This window comes from Erinaceus europaeus, chromosome 18 (assembly GCF_950295315.1).
Source record: "Erinaceus europaeus chromosome 18, mEriEur2.1, whole genome shotgun sequence".
In the NCBI taxonomy this organism is placed as follows: domain Eukaryota; kingdom Metazoa; phylum Chordata; class Mammalia; order Eulipotyphla; family Erinaceidae; genus Erinaceus; species Erinaceus europaeus.
In genome coordinates, this window is record NC_080179.1 from 4731989 (window position 1) to 4756640 (window position 24652).

General features: G+C 41.1%; 1 protein-coding gene across 1 annotated transcript in view; it reads right to left on the reverse strand.

Annotated features, from left to right (window-relative positions):
• The window catches only part of PMS1 (PMS1 homolog 1, mismatch repair system component), a 53186-nt gene extending 30215 nt beyond the window's left edge, over positions 1–22971 (reverse strand). Inside the window, exons 1-3 of the mRNA XM_060178280.1 lie at positions 22852–22971; positions 20807–20909; positions 11764–11927 (exon numbers count right to left, since the gene is read on the reverse strand). Coding sequence (XP_060034263.1) covers positions 11764–11927; positions 20807–20909; positions 22852–22971 — 387 coding nt within the window. The remainder of the gene's footprint in view (positions 1–11763; positions 11928–20806; positions 20910–22851) is intronic.
• Positions 22972–24652: the final 1681 nt, after the last annotated feature.

The following is a 24652-nucleotide window of genomic DNA, read 5'->3' on the forward strand; positions in this document are numbered from 1 at the left end:
AATATTGTATTAAGACCATGTGAGCAGACGGGTTCTAGAAAAAGACTGTGGAGTGGGAACAATCTTTTACTTAAAAGAAAACCCTGCAGAAGTTCTGATCATTGCATACTGGGGAATTACCTCGTCAGATCAACAGGATTCAGTTAGCAGCATTTTCCAAATGCATTCCAATTAGGACAGCAATTAATCACAAAGAAGTCTGCCCACAAGTTAACCGCTTACTATTCCTTAGGCGACTAAGATTCATTTTCCAAGCAGGATATGTTACACAAGAACACACCAGGTGATGCTAATTAAGAATTAGAGGCACAGAAGAGATGGGATCTGTAAGTACAACCTTCTTATCAGCAAAATGTTTCATCTGTTTCCCCCACCATTTCACAATCTCTAACATACAAATGTTTCTTTTCACTTTTTTTTTAATTTTTATTACCTTTATTATTGGATAGAGGATAGTCAACTACTGCCACCTCTCCAGATTCAAAGGAGGTCTCGAAACTTTACATCAGGTTCAACCTGACGCTGTTAATTGGCTACGGAAGAAGGGCAAACGCTAGAAGAAGAAGAATTGGATAGAGGCAGCCAGAAATCGAGAGGAACAGGGGGATAGAGAGGGAGAGAGACAGAGAGACACCTGCAGCCTTGCTTCACCACTCGTGAAGCTTCCCTCCCCCGCAGGTGGGGACTGGAGGCTTGAACCTGGGTCCTTGAGCATTGTAACATGTGCACTCAACCAGATGTGCCACCACCACCTGGCCCCTCGTTTCTTTCCACTTCTAATGTTCTTCATGGATTTTTCCCTTGGGCTGGAAGTGTATCACGTGCTAAAAATATACACACATATCGCATATATTTTCTATCTAGGTCGCACACAGTCAGAGCACCTGGGTGTGCCAAGTGAGAATCTGACTCTCGTCAGAATGATGACAGTGCAGAAACACCCTCCAAAATACAGCAGTCCGCCCACACTGTGCAGTTCATGGAGGCTGGTCAGATGGATCTCGCCTCTGTTCTTGCTTCACCAATATAATATATATTACGTGACCAAAACGAAGCCCAATGAAATGACCCAGCATTTGATTACTCAACCCCAGGTGTGTGGGCGATTTGTGACAACAGGAGAAACCAGGTCATATCTACACCAAGCACAGTTAACTTAAAAATACAGTTCAAATAATACTCACTGGGCAAAGTGACCTTCTAAAACATGAAATCAAGAGCCATTGCTGATCAAAATTTGGCTTGGACTGCAGCCAGGCTTCATGCAAAGTAGATGTTCAGGTGTGCTAAGTAAGTAGCGCACATTTACATCTCTTAAAAGGCACAAGCTCACAATGCTTTCAAGATATTGCGATTTAATTCAACTACTTTGCTATGTGTACTTAGTAAATATATGTTCTGACTGGTTCAGAAAAAGCAGGACAAATGTAAGGAAAGGCAATCTTTTTTCCATACTGGCAATAAGACAATAAAATTGTCTATACACGTTTATTACTAAGACACCGATAAAGGTCAGGGTGGTGGCGTAGGGGTTAAACCACTGGACTCTCAAGTATGAGGTCCTGAGTTCCAGCAGCAGCACATGTAGCAGAATGATGGCTGGCTCTCTCTCTCTCTCTCTCTCTACTATCTTTTTCATGAATAAATTCTTAAAAAAAAAAAAAGACACTGCTAAATATTTTGCATAAAGTGCTAGATTTTACACAAATAAGGTTTTTATACAAAATTAGCTAATCCGATGACAATATCACTCCTATTGCTACAAGAAAAAGCAACGCAGTAAGCACAAGAATCAAAGGTTATTGCTGAGTAGTTATAGACTTTTTAAAAAGTATTCCAGTTTGGGTACATCTATTCAGCCCAATTCTGAATTAAAAATCTCTTGTCCTTACTCTCATTCTGTTTAAATGCTTATTTTATCATATATTCATTTTTAACTAGAGGAATGAGTTTCCCTAAATATTACGAGCATCAGTAACAGTTACTTTAGCTACTGGAGGGAGTACTGGGGAACTAGGAAAATGGCAAGTCGGAGAGTAATTGTCTTCATTCTACTTTCTCAGTGCGTTCATTTTTGAACCACTCAAAGATGTAATTTATCCAAAAAAAAAGTTAATCTTTACTTTTTTTTTGCCACGCTGGGGCTCGCTCAGTGCCTGTACTACGAATTCACTGTGCCTGGAGGCCATTTGTTCCCATTTTTGTTGCCCTTGTTGTTGTTGTTGGACAGGACGGAAAGAAACTGAGAGAGGAGACAGACCGGAGGAGAGAAAGATAGACAGCTGCAGACCTGCTTCAGCACTTGTGAGGTGGCCCCCTGCAGGTGGGGAGCAGGGGCTCGAACCCCGATCCTTGCGCCTCACGCCATGTGTGCTTAACCCGCCCTCCTTCACCTTACTTTTTAAAGAGTAATGGCAGGTAGTAATTTTTTGCAGTCTTTAAAAGAAGGAAGGTGCCTTCCGACTGCCAGTCAGGTGCTGCTTCACCTACATTAGAAATGACTTTTTTATCTTGACTTTCCTGGCCATATTCTGTGCAAGTGATGGGACTACTCTTCAACTACACACCTAGTAAATGTAATTTGAGTCAGTGTCCAACTGCTATGAGAACTTTTATTTTTATTTTGTTAATTTTCTGAAACTAGTTTCTTTTCAGTCACTTACAAAAAAACACACCAGAAAACACCCATTGTCATGTAAGATGCACAAGGGCTTGTACAGTCTAGATCTTAAAGTATGGCCTACTTACTTTCTTTGGACATTCATGACTCTGACCTTGCATGTGCCTTAAATATCTTTCTCCATGTAGTCTTTGTCAAGAACCTACCACCACTTCTGAAAATTCTCCTTCATCAAACGAGCATTTAATAACTGCCTCCTGATTACCCAAACCTCTCAATCCCACTTACAAAGTAGCTTTCAGATGAGACATTTTCTATCTTGGATCCCTGAAACAATCAATATGTTCTCCTAGATATTGGAAAACTACACTGCTATTACTTTACTACAGTATTTAATTTCAGCTTTCCCTTTTATTTTCATTGACCAGAAAACCACATTTTGTTTTCCACTGGGGATTTCTTCTTCAAATTTTCCTTTATTTCTCCTGAAAGCATTCTAAAAGAAGCTACCTCAATCATCTCTTATGCAGTGTAATGACTCTCACAAGGTTTATCAACTGTTCTCTTTTCAAACCAAGACCAGTAATAAACAGGAAACCCAGAAAGAAGAGAGCAGTAAGGATACAGACGACTTGAACAACACTGCAGACCAAAATCTCTGAGAGACACTCATAGCCCATTTCAGACAGCAGCAACAGTAGACACATCTTCAGCCTAGACAGACCTGCGTCTGCTCTAAGGATGAGTGCAGTCATTCAACAAGATCAACAGCAGCAAATTTAACACTAAGACATAACAGTTTCTCCCTTCCTCCCTTCTGGCCTTTCTCCCTCCCTTCCTTCCTTCCTTCCATTTCATTTGACCACAATGGAATAAAAGTAGAAACTGGGAGTCAAGTGGTAGCGCAGCAGGTTAAGTGCAGTGGCGCAAAGTGCAAGGACCGGTGTAAGGATCCTGGTTTAAGCCCCCAGCTCCCCACCTGCAGGGGAGTCGCTTCACAAGCGATTGTTTATCTTTCTCTCCCCCTCTCTGTCCTATCTAATGACGACGACATCAATAACTACAACAATAAAAACCAACAAGGGCAACAAAAGGGAATAAATAAATAAATAACTTATAAAAAGTAAAAACCAAGTAGCGATGGGGTAAACAGGGCAATTGACAATATTCAAAACGTAAGCAATACATTCTGGGAGCCACTAGGGGGTCAAAGAAGAAATCAGAAAGGAAATTAGAAAATACCTTGAGGTAAATGCAAATGAAGGCGGCAGGACATAAGGAAGCGCTATGACTGTGAGGAAGCAGTGCTAAACGAATGTTTACAGTAATAAATGCGCACATCAAAAAAGGGGAAGGCTTGAAATGAGCAACCTAGCTGTGCAACTAAAGGAGCAAGAGAAAGTGTTAGGATTCACCTCAAAGTAGGCAGAAGGAAGGAAACAGAGGTAGGCAGAAGGAAGGTACCCCAAAGTGCAAGATGAAAAAGAAAAAAACAAACAAACAGCAACAAAAAGATTCATCCACCTAACTGGCGTCTGGGAGACAATCTCCGACACCTATGAGGTGTCACCTAAGAGGTGGTGCCTGTGTCAGAGCCTGCTCTGCAAACAATCAACCTTCCCCAATTAAAAAAAAAAGGGGGGGGGGTTAGGCAGTGACACACCTGGTTAAGCGCACACATTACAGTGTGCAAGGATCTGGGTTCAAGCCCCTGGTCCTCACTTGCAGGGGGAAAGCTTGACGAGTGGTGAAGCAGGTCTGCAGTTGTCTCTCTATCTCTCTCCGGCACTATTTCCCCCTCCCTTCACAATTTCTCTCTGTCTCTATTAAAAAGAAATAAAGATTTTAAAAAAGTAATAAATTAAGTTGGCTTACTGAAAAGAGTACTGACAAGTCCTTTATTAGGCCAAGAAAAAGAGAAGGCTGAAATATAGTTTTAAATCAGAAACATTGCAGTAAAGGCCACATGAGAGATAACAAGAAGCAGCACAGATGAGCATGTGGACAAGCTAGAAGGAAAGGCTCGATGCACTAGCACAGCCTCCTGTTTGCTCTGGCAGTGACTCACCTGTCTCATGGTTGAAAAGCCTAGCATTACTTTATTTAGTCCACCTGTTTGTTTCCCTGTCTATCACACGAGTGAAATCATATGGTGTCTGTCTTTCTCTGGCTGGCTTACTAAGCATGCTACCCTCTCCACCCACATATGCTGCTCCAAATGGCCAGTGTTCATCGCTTTCTCTATAGCAGAGTATTTGTACACATGTCATTTCTTCCTTATCCATTGATGTTTCCCTGTGAACTTAGATCTTTTCCAGCTCTTGGCTATTGGAATAGCATGGGAGTGCGTGTATGTCTTTGAATTAGTGTCACTGTGGGGGTTTTGTTTGTTTGCCCAAAGATGGGATAAATGGATTGTATAGTGATTCTATTTTTAGTTCTTTAAGGATTCTCCATACTACTTTCTATAATGCTTGCACCAATTTACATTCCGCAATTAATATATGAGAGTTTCTCCCCAAAGCCTCACCTACACTTACTTCTTATCTTTTAGTGAGTAACCTTTCTTATAGGTGGACAGATAATTTATGACAAAGGAAGCCAAGAGTGCTGGGAGGAAGGGAAGTGTCCTCAGTGAATGACTATGAAGACCAGACAGCCATGTGCTGAAGAAACTAGGTCACGAACATCATATGCAGAATAATTCAAAACGGACTAATGGCATATAAAATACAAGTTGTGTAGAGTTGTACCCTTCTTATTCTAGGGTTTTGTCAATGTTTCCTTTTTATAAATAGATAAATCAGAAACCATAAAATACATAGAAAAAAACCAACAGTAGATAATACTTGATAATTATCTGCCTCAGAAACATTTTCAGAGACTCAAGTCCAATAGCAAGGAAAATACAAGCAAAACAAACTAAGGGAACCCTATCCAGTTGAAAAACTTTTCCACAACAGAAGAAACCATCATCAAAACAAAATGACACCCAACTGAACGGGAGAACAGCCTTCTATGAGAACAGATCATATCTGAGAAAAAGAGTCAGTGAGCAAAACACATCGGGCTGTCAAGGAAGTCATGACATATTGTCTCTGTTTTTCTACTCAAAAATGTGTCATGACTTTCCCAACAACTCAATGTAAAGAAATTACAAAACTTAGCAATACCAACAAGAAAACCGTTCAAAAATGGGGAGAAGATGTTATGGTATCTTCACCAATGAAGATTCTCAGATGACCGACAAGGACATGAAAAGATATTCAAAGTCATGGATTACCAGAGAAATAAACGTACATCAAGATACATGTGAAATATCACACATTCATCAAAAAGGAAAGGAGCAGCAGATGTGAGGATGTGGTGAGAAAGGAAGCCTTCTGCTTTGACTGCTGGTGGTAACGTGGACTCTTACGGCCCCTACGGAGAGCAATCTGGACATGCCTCAAAACATTAAAAGTGGACCTAGCATACGATCCAGAAATTATTATTAAGGCTATATGCAGAGAGCAGGTGTAATGGTGTCCCAGAGGGTGTACAACAGGGGTCAGTGACCTGCAGCCTAAAGGCTGTACCTAGTCCCCTGCTTCCGTCAGTGAAGTTTCACTGTGTACAGCTGTTTGAAAACTATGGCTACATGACCCATAAAACCTGAAAGGTTTTTCTACATAGCTATTTATAAATAAAATTATTATTTTTTAAAGATTTCATTTACTTATGAGAAAGACGAGAGAAAGAACCAGACCTCACTCTGGCACATGTGCTGCCGGGGATCAAACTCGGGACCTCACGCTTGACAGTCCAAAGCTTTATCACTGCGCCCCCTCCCGGACCACAAATAAAATTATTATTAAAAGTATAGCATGATGGGGCCGGGTGGTGGTGCAACCGGTTGAGCGCACATGTTACAGTGCACAAGGATGCAGGTTTGAGCCCCCAGCCCCCACCTGCAGGGGGAAAGCTTCACGAGTGGTGAAGCAGTGCTGCAGGTATCTCTTAGTCTCTCTCTCCCTCTTTTGTCTCTATTTCTGGATGTCCATCCAATAAATAAGTAAATATAATAAAAAAAATTTTTTTTTAAAGTATAGCATGGGACTCATTTTTTACATGTTGAATGTAAGAAGTCTCATACACACACACACACACACACACACACACACACACAATGAAAAGCTTTTGAGCAGTAGCTATCTCTGTGTTTACAGATCAGGGGAGTAAAAATTTGGAGTCACTGATATACAAATGATATTCCAAGACAAGAGACTAAGTACACCACGAGATGGAAAAGTAAGTATCTGAGGACGAACACAATGAAATTACATTCTATTCACTTAAAGCAAGTAAGAACTGTGTGTGGGATAAGACTGACCTTTGCGTACTGACACATCTGAGCATCAGTTCCAAGCCAGCCCGGGCATTTGTTAAAAACACATACAAAAAGGGGCCAGGTGATGGTGCCCCTGGTTGAGCACACACGCTACAGTGCACAAGGACCAGGGTTAGAGCCCTGCTGTCCCCACCTGCAGAGGTAATGTTTCACAAGCAGTGAAGCAGCACTGCAGAGATGAATGGAAGGATGTATGAATGAATGAATGAATGAATGAATGAATGCATGTATCTATCTATCTCCCCTTCCCTGTAAATTCCTGACTCTATCCAAAACAAGTGTAAAAAGAGAAATGAACTTTTTAAAGAGACAAAAACAAACAAACAAAACCACCATAATGATGCAGATCAAAACACCCTGACCATATTCTTCCTGACTACTCCAGCCTAAATTATTTGCCTTTCTTCTCAATTCCTGTAATATCAGTTGGTACCATTTGACATTTGCTCAGCAAGCTCTGACTAGTCTTTTTACTTAAATGTTTATACACTTCCAAATTTGACCTCCTTATTTACACAGTAAGCTCTATCGGGTTGTTATCTAGACAAAACTCTTCATAACACCTACTCAAAACTCTGTATCTAGTATGTGAAAAGAAGTCACAGCAAGGAAAAATAAGCCCTGAATTAAAAATTAAGACACCAGGGATGGGGGTAGATAGCATAATGGTTATGTAAACAGACTCACTCCTAAAGCTCCAAAGTCCCAGGTTCAATCTCCCGCCCCACCATCAGCCAGAGGTGGAAAGTGCACTGGTTTAAAAAAAAAAAAAAAATTAAGGACACTTGAACTTCCTCTGTTATATCAACATTGAAGTTACTGGACTATCCACTCAAATTCTTAGGGTTACATAAAGATAACATGGGAGCTGCAGGATTGAAAGATATTCTACTTGCTAAAGATTTGGGATGTATATGCAAAAGCAACAGATACTTGACTAGTTCTTTCCCATAAGTGAATCTATAAATTCCTGTACCTGCAGTTGTGCTGTGGTCTCATAAATGAAGTACCTCATTCAGATTTCAATTTTGTAAGAGAGATAAAGCCCTCAAGGCCACCTGCTGCGAGTCACCTGCATGTGCGGGAGCTGCTGGGTGCAGCCCGTTCCTGGTTCGACCTGTGGCAGTCTGGCATGCCCCCATGCACCTAGGCCTCCTGCTGACAGGTTCAGTCACAGTGCCAGCTGCATTTGCAAGTCCTGTACAGTTACCAGATCCCAGCTAGGCCCCTGCCTCTACAGTTACCACTAGGGTCCTGCCACTGTCTCCAGTCTTCCCGGAGAATCACAGAATGGAAAGACAATGTAATTTGCCTGTAACGATGAAGCAGTTTGCAAGAAAACCCCAAATCCAACGAAGCTACATAAACCTCCTAAGGGAGACTTCAAACCTATGGTGCTAGAAATGTTCTCTGAACTGAGATAAATTATGGAGGAGGAGAGCAACAGACAAGTAAGGAAGCACAGATAAATTCACAATAGTTATCAGAGGAAGGTGCAGTGACAGAGCTAAAAAAACACCGCGCATGTAAGGACAAATGCCAAGACCGAAGTAGAGAAGAAGGTAAAATAGAAGCCCCCTGCCCAGGAGTGGGCAGTGGCACAGCTGGGTAAGCGCACGTGGTGCGAAGTGCAAGGACCGGCGTAAGAATCTCGGTTCGAGCCCCCGGCCCCCCACCTGCAGGGGAGTCGCTTCACAAGTGGTGAAGCAGGTCTGCAGGTGTCTGTCTTTCTCTCCCCCTTCTCTGTCTTCCCCTCCTCTCTCCATTTTTCTCTGACCCATCCAACAATGACAACAACAATAACTACAAAAACAATAAAAAAAAACAAGGGCAACAAAAGGAAAAATAAATTTTTTAAAAAGCCCCCCCTTAAAAAAAAAAAAGCAAAAAGGGCAAAACCCTAAAACAAGCGAAGATGAGTGCGGCCCAACACCTGTGAGAATGATATTCATGGCAACAATTTCCAGAACTCAAAAATAAACAGACCCCTCAAAACCTTACCACTTATGCAACACTGAGGTAGGGCAGGAGGAAAGTTATTTCTTAAAATTATTTCTCAATTTTCTTTAACAATTAAAATCCTTATATCAAATTCAGCATCTGTAATACCAGCAGGACTCTATTTATCTTGACAGAATTCAACTTCAAGTAACTTTTTAAACCACAGAGTATTTAGGAAAAAGAAAATACTTGCAAATCCATGAACAGGAAGCATAAGCCTATTTCTTAGGTGAAATCATACATTTAGTATTATGTTCTAAATTATTTCTGCATGTTTTGAATTGCCAAGGATAGAAAATATCATCATGCCAAAAGCTTCTGATTCTGTGAGATGACTATATTATAAATGAAAATATACACTGGAGAACCTCACAGAGATTCAGATGTTATGACTCAAGGTGATGGCTTGTAGTGCTTACCTAAGGAATGGTTCTAGCATTTCTCCAGATGTTACCAACTTGAATCAGACTCACTGGATTCACTTGTAAAGTATTTCCCTTGCTGTCTCTATGTTCAATGTGCTTTCAAGGAACACGGTGATGAAAGAAGAAGAATGCCTCTTTCTTAATGCAGCCATACTGGCAAGAGCGTCAACATTATCAGTATTCAGAGAATGTCCTGGCACGTTAAACCTTCATAAAAAGGAACGCTATCTAGTCCGATGGCAAAATAGCAATGGTACTTCTCATGTTATTTGTGATACGATTGTTCTAATGCAGAAGAAAAATTCAAAATAAAAACCGTCACTATTACCATGTTTAAGTTTTTTGCTTGTTTGTTTATTTGCCTCCTGGGTTACTGCTGGGGCTTGGTCCCTGCACTACTAATCTACTGCTCCTGGAGGCCCTTTTTTTCCCCATTTTTGTTGACTTTGTTGTTATTATTGTCACTGCTGCCATTGTTGTTGGACAGGACAGAGAGAAATCGAGAGAAGTGAGAAAGAGAGGGAGAGAAAGATAAGAAACCTGCAGAAGGCAAAAATATTCTTCAGAAAAACACACAATGATGAAAACATGATTACAAGGCTACAAGCTCAGTAGGATTCTATTTTCAAAGTGACTTATGATAACATAACTGAGAGGCTGGAAGCATATTTTAACATTTGAAGCAAAAAAGCAGTAGTGAGAAATTAGAGAGTGGAAAAGGAATTTGGACCAAGAGAACAAGGCTTGAACATAGACTGTTCTAATCCTGTCCATGACTTTTCTCATGGAGCTGTAGATACCGATTTTATCAGAAGGTTTTTAATAATCTGACATTATTTTCACGTCACCACACTCTTAGCATATTCTGCAGGCTTGTATACATGGGAAACTACTAAGGCCATCAGATAGCAGGTGTCTTACAATATCAGTTCAGATGTGGCATCTTCCAAAGATAATATGCCTACACGGTGCTCTTACACCAGGAAAAAGCAGAAACTTATAAAAACAAAAAAGCTTAGAAAAGGGTGTTTGATTAAAAATACTTATTGCTAATATGAGTAGCGATAAGCTTGCTTTATTCCACTGTATTTTTCTCTTGCTCAAAACTCTTAGTCATACTCACTTTTTTAAAATATAGATATGTAGTTCTTACCCTCATATTTTACTTTTTCTATGAGTCCTTCCTTCCTGATCATTGCTTCTCCTGTCCCTCTCGTTTTGTTTTTCAATCTGAGCAATTCACCTTTTAATTATAAATGTCCTTTGCATCAAGAGGTCACAGGGTTATTTATATTAGCAGGATCAGCCTCCATCTATCAACATCCTAAGAAATTATAGCAGGATAGAGCTGGAACGGATCTCAAGGTATCATTTGGTTGAGCTTCATGCCAACAAAAACAGGTGGCTAACTATTCTTAATGCATTTCCTTCTCTCCTTCTCTCTCTCTCTCTCTCTCTCTTTAGATTTTGATAATATCCCACCACATCTTGGTTTACTATGGATTCTTCTTGACAAGAGACATAAAATTTAAAAAAAATTGAATTGGTCAAAATAGTATTCTGACATCATTAGTTACTCTAAGCATTCAAAAAAAATGATTTGATCAGTCAGCTTCAAATGCACTATACAAACAGGAATAAAAATGACTGACTCACATAATGAAGAAACATTATACATATAGAAGTGGGGGCTGGGGGAAGAACCAGAGCACCACTCTGGCACCCGTGACCCAGGGATTGAATTCAGGACTTCACATTTACGAGTCCAGCATTTTACCCACTGTGCTACCTCCCAAGCTGCAACTTATAACAACTGTTATAAATACTCTAACCCCCCTGGGGGAGGTTAGGCAACTATATAAACGTACTATTAGAATGGGAAGACAACACAGTAAATACAAATCCTACTGCAACAATTTACTTGTTGTCAATAGTAAGCATAATATTAAACCTCTTCGAGTTCAGTACAGGGAACAATTATAAAGTTACTGTAATGTTCACCTCTTGGTTACTGCTGTGGAATATAAGAGTTTGATGTACCAGAATAAACATAGCTGGTGTAGCCTTTTTATAAGCATAACACTCTACTTCCTATCAGGCTCCTATACTTAGGCTAATGTCTCTTAGTGGTTGCTGTGGAATATGAGTTAGATTTAAGCCAGGATAAATCTTGGCTTGTGCAGTTATTAGATAACAAAGGAAAGGCACTTACGTACTAAAGGTAAACGAATGTGGACTATTTTTGGAGAGAACACTTTACCTTTCTAACCGACGGATTGTATACTTAATTCATAGTTCTCCATCAGATATTTCACAGTAATGCTTACCCTGTTGTGTATAAAAACGACCCGTAATCCAGGCTTAAGTACACCATAGCATGTGAGGAGATCTTGGACTTTTTTCAGTTCATCTTTACATTTTTTAGCAGTTGAGTAAAACTGCTTTCGTACAGGTAGATTCTTAAACAATTTTAAAGCCGTGACAGTTGTACCTGTTGAAAAGAGAAAAACACATTCAGCTTCAGAAGGAAGACCTGCACAGAACTTCAAGTCAGCACACAGCTAGTAGGAGATTCTGTCTCCGAGGACCAAGCTCGCCCCATCTTTGGAGACCCAGAAGAGACTTACCTTTGCAAGCCACTCTGCTCTCTTCCTAACTTCCTTTATTTCAAATAGAATTGAGCTAAATGTGATCTCTTTTCTGTGCCATAAACAAAAATATTCTTATTTCTCTCACTGCGGAGAAACATGGGTTCACCAGAATATAGTATTTTGTGAAATCTGCTGATATACTAACGACTCAGGAGATGTGGACGATGTTTATTTTGTACTTTACGATGTAGTAGTACAGGGCTTCGTACTGTGTGTGATCCTCTGGAATATTCCACTAACGCTCCTCTTCTCCCATTAGTTCGGTAGCATCAGTTTATTATGAGAGATGGAAATTATCTATGTGACAAATTCACAAGTCAGTAGAAAGAGTAGCTTCATGTGATGTTTTTTTCAATAATGATTGACCTCAGTCTACATAATTCTCAAGAATGTAACCATCTCTAAATAAGAAATAAAAACAAAAACAAACAAATAAAAACAAACCAGAAACACAGGTGGACTGTGGGTTGATAATCGTGGATAACGCTTTGGACTCCTTAGCATACGGTCCCAAGTTTGGACCCTGGCATTGCATATAACTTAGTAAGAGTCTTCTTTATGTCACATCAATTAACAAATAAAATCTTTTTTAAAAATTAAGAAAGAAAAAAACCTTTATCATCTAGAACCACTTTGGTGCCTCCACATTCTGGCAGAAGAACTTTATCAGCAACTTTCACACAAACAGGCTCAGTCCCTCCACTCTTGCCTTTACTCGTTTATTTTTAGACAGAGACATCGAGGAAGCGAGTGTGACAGCGACCACAGAACTGCAGCTTCCTTCCATGAGGTGAGAGCCAGGCTCAAGCCCGGGTCCACTCTAGTCGTCAGAGCCGGATTCAACAGCTACTACTGTTGTTTCTTGTGATGTTTTCCCTTGAGAGCTTTGTGGATGTGTAGTGCCTTTTGGGGTCAGTTTCAGTTGGACTTCTTTCAAGCAAAACTCCGTCAAAGAGTAGAGAAACCGGGAGCCGGCTGGTGGTGCAGCAGGTTAAGTGCACACGGCACTAAGAGCAAGGACCAGTGTAAGGATCCCAGTTCGAGCCCCCGGCTCCCCACCTGCAGGGGGTCCCTTCACAGGCAGTGAAGCAGATCTGCAGGTGTCTGTCTCTACCCGTCTTCCCCTCCTCTCTTGATTTCTCTCTGTCCTATCCAACAACAACAACAATGATAAACAACAAGGGCAACAAAAGAGGGGGAAATAAAGTTTCTTTAAATAAATAAAATTTAAAAAGTGAGTGGGGAAACCTTCCTAAACGTCTGTCCCGCAAACGCTCTGGGTGCTACCGTCTGTACTCTGCTTATGCATGTCTGCCAAGAGCAAACAACTCTGGACCCATGAACACAGAACCCGCTACAAGGCTTACTTAAAACAGTATCCCGCCGCCTGATGCAGCCAGCCTCATTTCTAAACAAGGAGTCAAAACATGGTCGATTCTAGCAAAATAATTCTTAAACTTGTGACAAGTAAAAAAGTTGAGGGAGCCGGGCAATGGAGCAGCGGATTAAGTGCACATGGAGCCAAACGCGAGGGCCGGCATAAGGATCCCAGTTCGAGCCCCCAGCTCCCCACCTGCAGGGGAGTCGCTTCACAGGCGGTGAAGCAGGTCTGCAGGTGTCTGTCTTTCACTCCCCTCTCTGTCTTCCCCTCCTCTCTCCACTTCTCTCTGTCCTATCCAACAACAACGACAGCAATAACAACAACAATAAAAGCAACAACGATAAACAATGGCAACAAAAGGGTTGGAAATAAAAATTAAATAAACTAATAAGAAATAAAGAACAATGAAAAAAAATTAAGAAAAAAAGTTGAATACTGATATGAGACTTTAGAACCAGGTTACCGATTAAAAAGAAAAAAAAAAAAAAAGAAAGCTGAAATGAGAACTGGATATTTCTCCTGGATATCTGATAGCTATCTACCTTGCGCCTGTGCTTTTTAAATGCCAAGGACTTGTAAAATCACCAGTCACCATCCACCTCTAGACGTATCAGTCTCCTCGTGGGACTCCAGGAATGAATCAGAGCTGTGGCAGTTGTGAGGCTTGGCACACCCGCACTTGTCGTGGGGACTATCTTGCACACTGCAGGACTCATGGCTCCACTGCCAGATTCTGCTAACTAGCGCCAGTAGCTCTCGATCTAGGTGACATAATCAAAAAAATACTTGCAGGTAATGCCAAATGTCGCCTAGGGGTGCAAAATGGCCCTCCGTTGAGAATAGCTGAGTACAGAAACACTAGCATTCACAAAATAAAAGAAGTGCATAAAATGGAAGGAAGCAGAACAGAAGATACAGCATCTCACATAGAGCGAGGGTATGTACTACTTTATGGGCTTTTACTTTGACTAGACTTTTAAGAAAATAATTTGCTAAGAAGTTAGGGGACACCGACTGCTCGGGAGTGGCGTAACTAGTTAGCATGCCAAAAGTCCCGTTCGTTATCAGGATTAACCAGACAGATCACTCCACCAACTAAGAACGGCCATGCACCACCACCCACAGAATCAAGAAAGAGCTATCAATCTGTCAGTCTTGTCAGTGTCTGGCTGGGTGAGGTTTCCCGTGGTGAGTCCAATTAAGCTGCAGGCTCCACTCCTGGTGGTGTCCTTCTGCCAATGCCTTCAAGTTTCAGCAGAATGTCACTGGACAGACGACCCCACCAATGTGTCCCGGAGCTCCGCTTCCCCAGAGCCCTGCCCCACTAGGGAAAGAGAGAGACAGGCTGGGAGTGTGGATCCACCTGCCAACGCCCATGTTCAGAGGGGAAGCAATGACAGAAGCCAGACCTTCCACCTTCTGCATCCCACAGTGACCCTGGGTCCATACTCCCAGAGGGATAAAGAATGAGAAAGCTATCAGGGGAGGGGGTGGGATACAGAGTTCTGGTGGTGGGAATTGTACCCCTCTTATCCTATGGTTTTTGTCAGTGTTGCCTTTTTATAAATAAAAATTTTTTTTAAAAAAATGAAAAGAAAGGAAAAAAAAGAAAACAGTTTGCTATATCAAATGTTTTTTTCATGTGTCAGGATGGCTGAGTGGTCTAGGGCACCAGATTCAAATGTTTTTTTTCACTCTGAGTGAGTCAAAAGAGCTGAAAGTTGATGTAAAGAGTCTCTGACTGAAGAATATATTACTTAAAAAGCCAAGCATGAAAAAGAAACAAATGGAGATCAAGTTAGTTACTGAAACTCTTCAGCTAAGGCATGAGCGTGCACTTCAAGAGTCTACTGCACTACAAGTAGTCATTTTAAAAAAAGAAATAAAAATTTAAAAGACAATACATCCCAGTGCAGATCCTAAGACTTAAGGTAAGGAAAATTCTTATAAATTTTCAGGCAGAACAAAGTCTTCATGTAGAAAGAATGACATCAAACTTCTCATCTTAATACAGGGAGACAGAACATTATAAACTATTATGGGGTAATTAAGAATCTTGGGCAGGGGTAGATAGCATAATGGCTATGCAGAGAGACCCTCCTGCCTGAGGTTCCAGTCCCAGGTTCAATCCCGCCATAAGTCAGAATTGAGCAGTGCTCTGGCTAAAAAGAGAGACAGAGAGATAAAGAAGGAAAGAAACATACACAATCAAAAGGATTCAGAAGTATGATATCCAAATGTGTTTGATGAAAACAGCAGAGAATAAGCGCTCGTCGAATGAGTGACAACAGAACAGAGATCTCATAAGAAGAGAAGGTAAGAGACTCCTAAAGCACAAATGTAGTGGCTTGGCAGGTGGACTACTGAACAAGAATGTCCCATCAAAGACTGGTTTTCCCAAACTAAACCCATTTTCCTCTCTACAAATAAGCAATATTTGAAAAAGTGTGTCTTTCCCTCTGCTTAAGATATAAAAGTCATGGGACCAAGTGTCTGCCGCTATGGCTGTAAGAGGTTAACTACTGTCTGTCACTATAATACTTAGATGCTAAATAATGACTGTAAATGATGTACATTTTATTTATTATATTTTATTTATTATTAGATAGAGACAGAGAGAAATTGATAGGAGAGGGGAGATAGAGAAAGGAAGAGAGACAGAAAGACACCTATAGACCAGCTTCACCATTCATGAAGCTTTCCCCTGCAGGTGGGGACTGGGGACTCAAACCTGGGTCCTTGTGCACTGTAACACGTACACTCAACCAGGTGCATCACCACCCGGCCCCTATTTAATTTATTTTTACCAGAGCCCTTCTCATCTCTGGCTTATGGTGATACAAAGGATTGAACCTGGGATCTCTGTGCCTCTGGCACGAGAGTCTATTTGCTTAACCATGATGCTATCTCCCGATATTGACTGCAAGTAATAACCTGTATATATTTTTTAATTTTTTTATTTATAAAATGGAGATATGACAAGACCATAGGATAAGAGGGGTATAACTCCACACAATTCCCACCACCCGAACTCCATATCCAATACGCCCCCTTCCACCCTTGAAAGCTCTCCTATTCTTTATCCCTCTGGGAGCATGGACCCAGGATCATCATGGGGTGCAGAAGGTGGAAGGCCTGGCTTCTGTCATTGCTTCTCCACTGAACACGGGGTGTTGGCAGGTCAGTCCATACTCCCAGCCTGTCTCTCTTTCCCTAGTGGAATAACCTGTATATTTTTTACAATAAAAAATGAAAGCATAGGAGAAGAAAAGCATGGGAAGTAATGTAGTAAACGGTTTATATGGAATTTCTGGTCTTGACTTGTTGCCGACTCTCCATGCTGCTTCCCCCGGTGGCTGCATCAGTTCACAACGCCACGCGCACATGCCCCTGCAGTACACACGTCTACCTTCTCCCCAACAATCAGTTCTTGTCTCCTCGACAGAGCCATTCTCGCAGGTGGGAGGTGGTGTCTGACTCTGATTCACGACTCCCTCGTAGTAAGATGTGGCAGGGGCTTCTGAGGTGCCGGGCAGGCAATGCCCAGCCTCTCACAGGTGGAGTCCTGGAGCTGACACCTGGCGGTGCGCAGAGAGCTCAGAGACGCTCTGGCTCCCTTACTCACACTCGTTCACACAAACAAACGAACAGTCCTGGCCATCTATGTCTTCTTGGATGAACTGCACACTGACAGTCTCTTCTTGTTTTGCTTTTCAGACAGAGACAGAGAAGGTGGAGAGAGAGTGAAAGCAACCATCACGCCAAAGCTTCCTTCAGTGTGGTGGGAGCTGAGCTCTACCCTGGGTCTAGCATGTGGCACAGTGGGGCACTGTCCCAGGGAGCTACTTCCCAAGGTCCAGTCTCCACTGTTTGAAAGAGAGATCCCATATGCTCTAGTTATTGCTTGTGGATATTAACACAGAAGATACAAAAACTGTGATTTAAAGAGTGGTATGTTTATCACAGCATTATCTACAATAACCAAGAGGTAAAAACAACCTATGTGCCTACAGAGAGACGACAGGATAAAAAATAAAAATCTGTGGGACATAAACACAATGGAATTCAGCTATAAAGAAAAATGAGATTTTGTCATTGTAACAAAGTGGTTGGGCCTCAAGAGTCTATGCTTAGTGAAGTAAGGCAGAGACTAACAACTTAGAATTTTATTCATATGTGGTACAAAAGGGATATGAACAAAGATAATTTTAATAAAATTAATGATATAAGACTTTACTAATTCCAAATGAAAAGTATAACCTTAAAAAAAAAGTGAATACTGACCAGTAGGGAGGCCTCATTCATCTACTATCAGATTTTACAAGTGAACTGCTCAGGTCTCTAGCACATTCTACAGACACAGGCGCACGCTGTGGTCTTGTAATATGCTGCCTGCTATATTTTCACATGACCCTATGTTATGCCATTTATAAAGGAGTCACTTCTGTTCCTACTTTATGAAGAAGTATGGCTGTCTGAATTTATCAAGGTTTTAAAAATTACCGAAAAAAGCTTCAGCATCAAGATTAAAAACAAAAACGTTCAATACATGCACAACCACACACGGCGAGTCTCATCAAGAACATGAACAAGAGGCTCTGCTCTACTAAAAGGGCAGGGAAAGGGAATACCGCGACCAGAGAACTTTAAATCTATGACTTCTGATATCTGAGAAATTCCGAAGGCAGAAATACTCAGATGTGTTAGAATTTTCCTAGGAGGGTAATTTAATTTAGAAAGATCAAAACTGATTATCTAGGGTAAAGAGAATAGAAGTAATGACAGAAAAAAAAAATAAAAAAGACTTAAAACAAAAAATTTAGCCAGTTCTGGGTAAGAATTGAGAAGCCAAAGACTTAGCTTCACATCTTGCTAATTTTTAAAAAGTCTTTAAATAGAAGTGAACAGAGGTAAGAGTAACTTAAAAATGACATGCCGTTAAACACATGAATCATTTTAAATGGCTAAATCCTTAATTTTCCCCCCTGGGTATCCTATACCCAGAAAATTCAGAACTGAAACCTCCAGTAAACTCTTTTTAAAACATTTTAAAATATGTTTTTAAAAGAAGAGACAAAGTTTCCAGAGTCAGAAGGAGATTGTGTTGCCAGCCATCCCTGGTCTACAGTCAGGCTACACACAGGTATCGTCCTATCAGATGCTATCGGGGTAACTGCTAGGCAGGTGTCCACACAACAGCAGACATTCACCCACATGACCACTGGACCCACAGTGTTCATTAGGATGTGTGAACTGCGGTTTTATCTTACACAGAAAACATTTAAATGGAAGCTGAGTGACAGCTGCTGGTGAAACGTGAGTCCGTGATTCTCTGACTTAGAAACTACCAGCACAAAGGTGATATGAACAGAAAAAGGCTTTTGAAAGTTTGTGGATTTCTACAGTATCTCCATCCATCCAGAACAATCTATAACTGAGATTGCTTTTTTTCCTTTACTTCTTACCTTATCAACTGCACCTAAGAGAAAAGTATTAAGTCATGAAAAGCAATTACTATTCTTGTAACTACTGACCTTCCATGGGTGTTGAGACAAAATCAATAGGCCAACGATAAAAACATTCATTTACTGACTATAGAATATCTTAATAAGTACATGGGGTATCGCTTAGTGTAAATAGAAGGCTTGCATTGGCAAGAGAAAAGCACAACGTCAAATGGGCAAGCACCAGAAGGATTCACACTCAAGGCCTGTTCTCTCCTGGTGCCCACAGATATGAGGGAGGAGAAGAACGTAAAATGGATGATACAGCATCACTGGCCACCAGGTTAGACGACTACTGCTGAGATAAACACACTTACACGCTTGCAAGTACTCCACTGGATAGCCACTCCACTATCTCCTAATGCTTTCCTATTTTGAACTCCTAAGAAATAGGATGAAACATTTCTGGGAAGGGATTTTTTTTTTTTTTTTTTTTAACCAGAAGACTGCTTAGTTCTGATTTATGGTGGTGCTGGGGATTGAACCTAGGGCCTTAGAGTCTCAGGCATGAGAGTCTGTCTGTAGAACCATTATGCTATGACTTCAATGTATAAAAAAGGAAAAAGGATCATGATCAATTATTATTATTTTTTTTTATTTATTCTTTTTTTTTTTTTGTAATTTTATTTATTTATCTTCCCTTTTGTTGCCCTTGTTGTCTTTTTTGTTGTTGTTGTAGTTGATGTCGTCGTTGTTGGATAGGACAGAGAGAAATGGAGAGAGGAGGGGAAGACAGAGAGGGGGAGAGAAAGACAGACACCTGCAGACCTGCTTCACCGCCTGTGAAGCGACTCTCCTGCAGGTGGGGAGCCGGGGGTTCGAACCGGGATCCTCATGCCGGTACTTGCGCTTAGCGCCACCTGCGCTTAACCCGCTGCGCTACCGCCCGGCTCCCATGATCAATTATTTTTTAGTTAAAATCTGTACACTATTATTTTGAACCAAATTAAAGAGATACTAGGCTTGAGTTCTATTTTCTGCACGGAATAAGTGATAAGAGATGTTAAGGTGTATTCTTAAGCATGTCTGTTAGATGTTTTGTTTCTTCTGACGGGGGCTGAGTGCCGCACAATGTCTCCGTCACTTCAAATAGCTGTTTTTCTTCTTCTCTCTTTCCCTTTCCTGAGACAGAGAAGTAGAGATGAAGAGAAAGAAGGTGAGGGAGGGGAAAAGAGACACTTGCATCAGTGCTTCCTTGTTTGTGAAGCTTCTCCCCTGCAGGCGGGTATTAAGGACTTGAGCTTGGGTCCATGGGCTACCAGGAGAGATGGAGGTGTGCAGGCATAGAGCCCCAATAATAAACTTAATGGGGAAAAAATTGGCGATGACTATTTATTTGCTTCAAAAAATACAAAAAGGGAAAACGTGAATAAGGGAGTCAGGTGAAGCACCATTAAGAATATGTTGAAAATTGTTGAAACTGAGGAGATATTCTCTCTTGTACATGTCTCAAGTGTCTGTAAATAGATGTTTAAGATTACTCATTTACTCCCAGCATATCTAGAGAACGGTTTACCACAACGAGTGCCAAATAAATGCCCTAGATATTCCAGTACACCACTACTCCCCACCTGTAAAGCACACACTAGTAAAGTCAATATTAGCAAAATAATTGCTCCTACAGTCTTTACAGAATAGCTAACTAATCCATGTTGCTATTCCAATTATCACACACTCCTGTTGAGAACAATCCTAAATCCTCAGGGGATTAGTGGCTCAAGCAAAGGCTAGTCACCTGGAAGGTAACTAGACTCACCAGGAGCAAGACTAAAGCAGTACATTTGAATTTAAAAAGTAACAAAAGAAAAAGAATGCTACAAAGCTATTCTCTTACCTTGACCAAAATGTGAAGGTTTCTGGGAAACGATGTGACCGCTGCCATCTAAGACATACTGCGTGCTAAAAGTATCCGCAGCTGTTCTTGTTGTGATTATAACCTGGAATTAAAAAACAGCTAATAAAATAATGATTTCAGATACTGCAGAGTAAACCAGATTAGGTTTCAAATAATTATACAATCACATAACATTGAAAAACTTACTTGATATTGTATTTAAAAAAAATATATATATATTGGGATTGGGGCAGTAGCGCAGTGGGTTAAGCGCACGTGGTGCAAAGCACAAGGACTGGCATAAGGATCCTGGTTCGAGCCCCCGGCTCTCCACCTGCAGGGGAGTCATTTTCCAGGTGGTGAAGCAGGTCTGCAGGTGTCTGTCTTTCTCTCCCCCTGTCTTCCCCTCCTCTCTCCATTTCTCTCTGTCCTATCCAACAACGACATCAGTAGTAACTACAACAATAAAACAAGGGCAACAAAAGGAAATTAATAAATATTTTTTTAAAAAATCCTACATCTAACCAATCATTTCTCCAAAATGCCAGCCTCAACTGACCCTATTTCTATCCTCCAAAGAGCTTGCCACCTGATCTAGAGTTGGCGCCACTGAGCAAAGGAGGCCTCGGGACTCTGGGTTCTAGTCCCATCTCTGCCGACAGCTTGCCAGGTGACCCTGAAGAAATGATCGCACTGCCCATCTTTGAGGAAAGGGGGATGACAAGATGAGGGTGATGCCAATATTTCCTAAGGTTACACTGGTTTCTACTTTGAACAATTTCTATATATTTTTTAAAAATATCAACTTCCCCACCCTTTAAACATAGGAGAGAACAGCTCATCTACTCCAGCCAAAGTGAAGAAACTGAAGTGCTTCCTGGCCAGACTGCACCCTTCACGTTCAAGTAAAAAGAGAACACAGTATTGCTTTCTGATACCTTCTTTAAACTCTGGGAGGGCTTATTAAAAGACAGAAAAGACCTTGTTAACATCTTTACAGTAATATAACAATTAATTGGAATTAATTAAAGTTTTAGGTGAACGACAATTTCACAGCGTAACAAATCTATATCCCAATTCAATAGAATCGCTCTGTTGAAGCTGAGATGGTTTATATCTGTATGACTTCAAAATCATCTGTGTTGGAAAAGGCCGCGAGAACAGCCTGTGTGAGGGTACCAGCCTACATGTATGGTGTCGCAGAGGTCAAAGGTTCAGTTCCTGGAGCTACCTTATGCCAGAGCTGAGTAGTGCTCTGGTTCTCGTGTTATCTCTTTCTCTACCTCTCATTCTCTTTCCTCTTTCTCCTACAAATAAATAAATCTTTAAAAAACATAAATAATCTGCATTGACTTGTCTGGCAGAAATATAACTAAATCTATTCTATAAATGCAGTCTTGACTAAAACATGTCAGATGAACTGCAGTTCATAGGATAAGTATGTAACTTCTCTACATAAAACTTTAATTCTCCAAAGTAATGAAACCTTAGCTTAAAAAAGCAAACAGTTTTCTACCAAGAAGCATTCATTAATTTAAGTCAGTCCTGAAAAACAGCAAGATTTGTTTTAAAAGGCAACTGACCTTAGAAAGCATGTATTATTTTCTGTGCTTCTTAAATACTGTTCTGAGCCTTCCCACACAAGTTTCAGCTTGACTGCTCTCTGATAACCTACTTCTTGAGTTTACCACTGCAGGCAAGGATGTATTTATTACTTAATACTCAATACAGAGTTATTTTTAAAGTTAGAAACACCTTCCCAATCATTCCAATAAGACAGCAGCATGACCCACTGTGAAAACTCAGTTTGAGGCGGTTTGAAATTTGGACTGAGTTCTTGGCTTTGGACATACTAAATATTTTTATATAGGTCACAATTTCATATTCCACTGATGGGCTGTACAGTTCCTTTTAAGTAGACTACTAACAACAGGGTCCTGGAAACAACAGAGAATGAATACTGGTTAACAGCTTATGACGCTGTTATTTTAAAGCTGTTGTAAGAAGATCTGGCATTTGGCTTCTCGCGACCTCAGTCACCTCACCTCATCAGTAAGAGTAGCTTGAGCCACAAAAAACCCTACAGTGTAAGGTGCTATACCAATAAACAGACCGAGACGCAGACCAGAGAGCACGGAGTTTACGGGGGACAGCTCCAGGACCATCTGTGAGGGCAGAGAGAGAGGCGGAGAAGTGGGAAGAAAGCATCATCTAGCCTGACGAAGTTATTCTGAATTGGGATAACTCCTCATCAATCAGCTATTCGCTGCAGGTTGAATGACGTGGGAAAGGTCATTTTCCTCTGCTGTGGCAGGGGCGCCTCTGCGGGAGAGTTGGGTCTTCAGGGATGCATTAGATCGACCTTCTCGTGGTGCATCCCGTGAGTACCCATTCATTGGGGAAACTGATGATCCTTCCTAGCCGACTGAATCCACATGGATCCCAGTCACTTTCAAAGCCAGCAACAAGCAGCTCCTGACAGCTTTCAACCTGACCTGTTGACTGGCTACGGAAGAAGGGCAAACGCTAGAAGAAGAAGAAGTCACTAATACTCCCAGCTGGCGGGGTTGTGAGCATTCAGCGGGACAGTGGGGGATCAGCGCAGGGCTCCAGCGCTCACCACTACCACTTGGTCCCTTCCTGCCTACGTTTCCTTCAGTTTCTAGGCACAATCAAATCACAATCATCATCAAGAAGTCTGTAACAAAATGCATACTGTAAGTGGCCACTTAGAGCGAGATCACAAAGAGCTCAGTAAAGCAACTCATGTTGCCAGAGGTTAGAACAGTCATCCCTGTGAAGCCTACTGCCTGCACCCAGGCCTGGCTGTTGTGAAGTCCTGTTACATCTCAGTGCTGCAGTATGTGAACTGCACGGCTTTCAAGCCTGTATATTAGTCTCCTGTTTCTGTGATTACAGGACAAGTCATTTACTCTTGTTATAATCTCGTTCAACAAAATTATTCTAATAGTTTATGTATACAAGTGCCTCAAAAGTGAAGCAAGACGAAGTGATACAATGTGGTTGTCAAGTGGGTTCAACTAATCAAATATGGAAGCAAAAAAGATTGGACGATTTGCGTGCTACCAGCTAAACTCAACGACAGTGAGGATTTGGGTCAGTCAGATGACCTGTGAAAATACATTTTAAAAGTAACGGAGTGCTGCCATCTAGCAGACAAAGTTGGTAATGACTGACTTCAGTTCTGAACAATGTAGACATCTTACAGAAAACACAGAACTATCAAATTACCTGTTTCTCAACAACACTTTGCCAAAGTAAATCTTAAAGGCTATTTGCCAAGTCTGGACAAGAGCTAAAAGATCAAATTCATTTTTTTTTTCCCCACCAGAGCCCTGGTCTGGCTTATGGAAGTGCTGGGGATTGAATCTAATTTTGGCATCTCAGGCACAAAAGTGTTTGGCATAACCACTATGCTGTCTCCTCAGCCCAAGATCAGATTTATTTTATTTTACTGTACTTTACTGTACTTTATTTTATTTTGAGAGATACAGAGAGAATGACCAGAGTCCTGTGCAGCTCTGGTTTGTGGTGTTACTGGGGACTGAACCTGGGACTTTTGGAGCCTCAGACATCAAAGTCATAACCATTAGGCTGTCTCCCCAGCTCCAAGATCAAACTCATATTCTCGAACAACCAGCATGATTTCTAAATGCACTCAATGAAATCTTAAGCAACAGTACCAGTAGTACTAAAAGAAATTCCATGATGCAAATTCCATGCCAGTTCTTTTTTAAAAAAAATATAGTGTAGGGGATAAATCCAGTGCCTGGGATATTTGCTAGTCATACTGCTGAGTTATATTTCTGTGCCAATTTTTAAAAA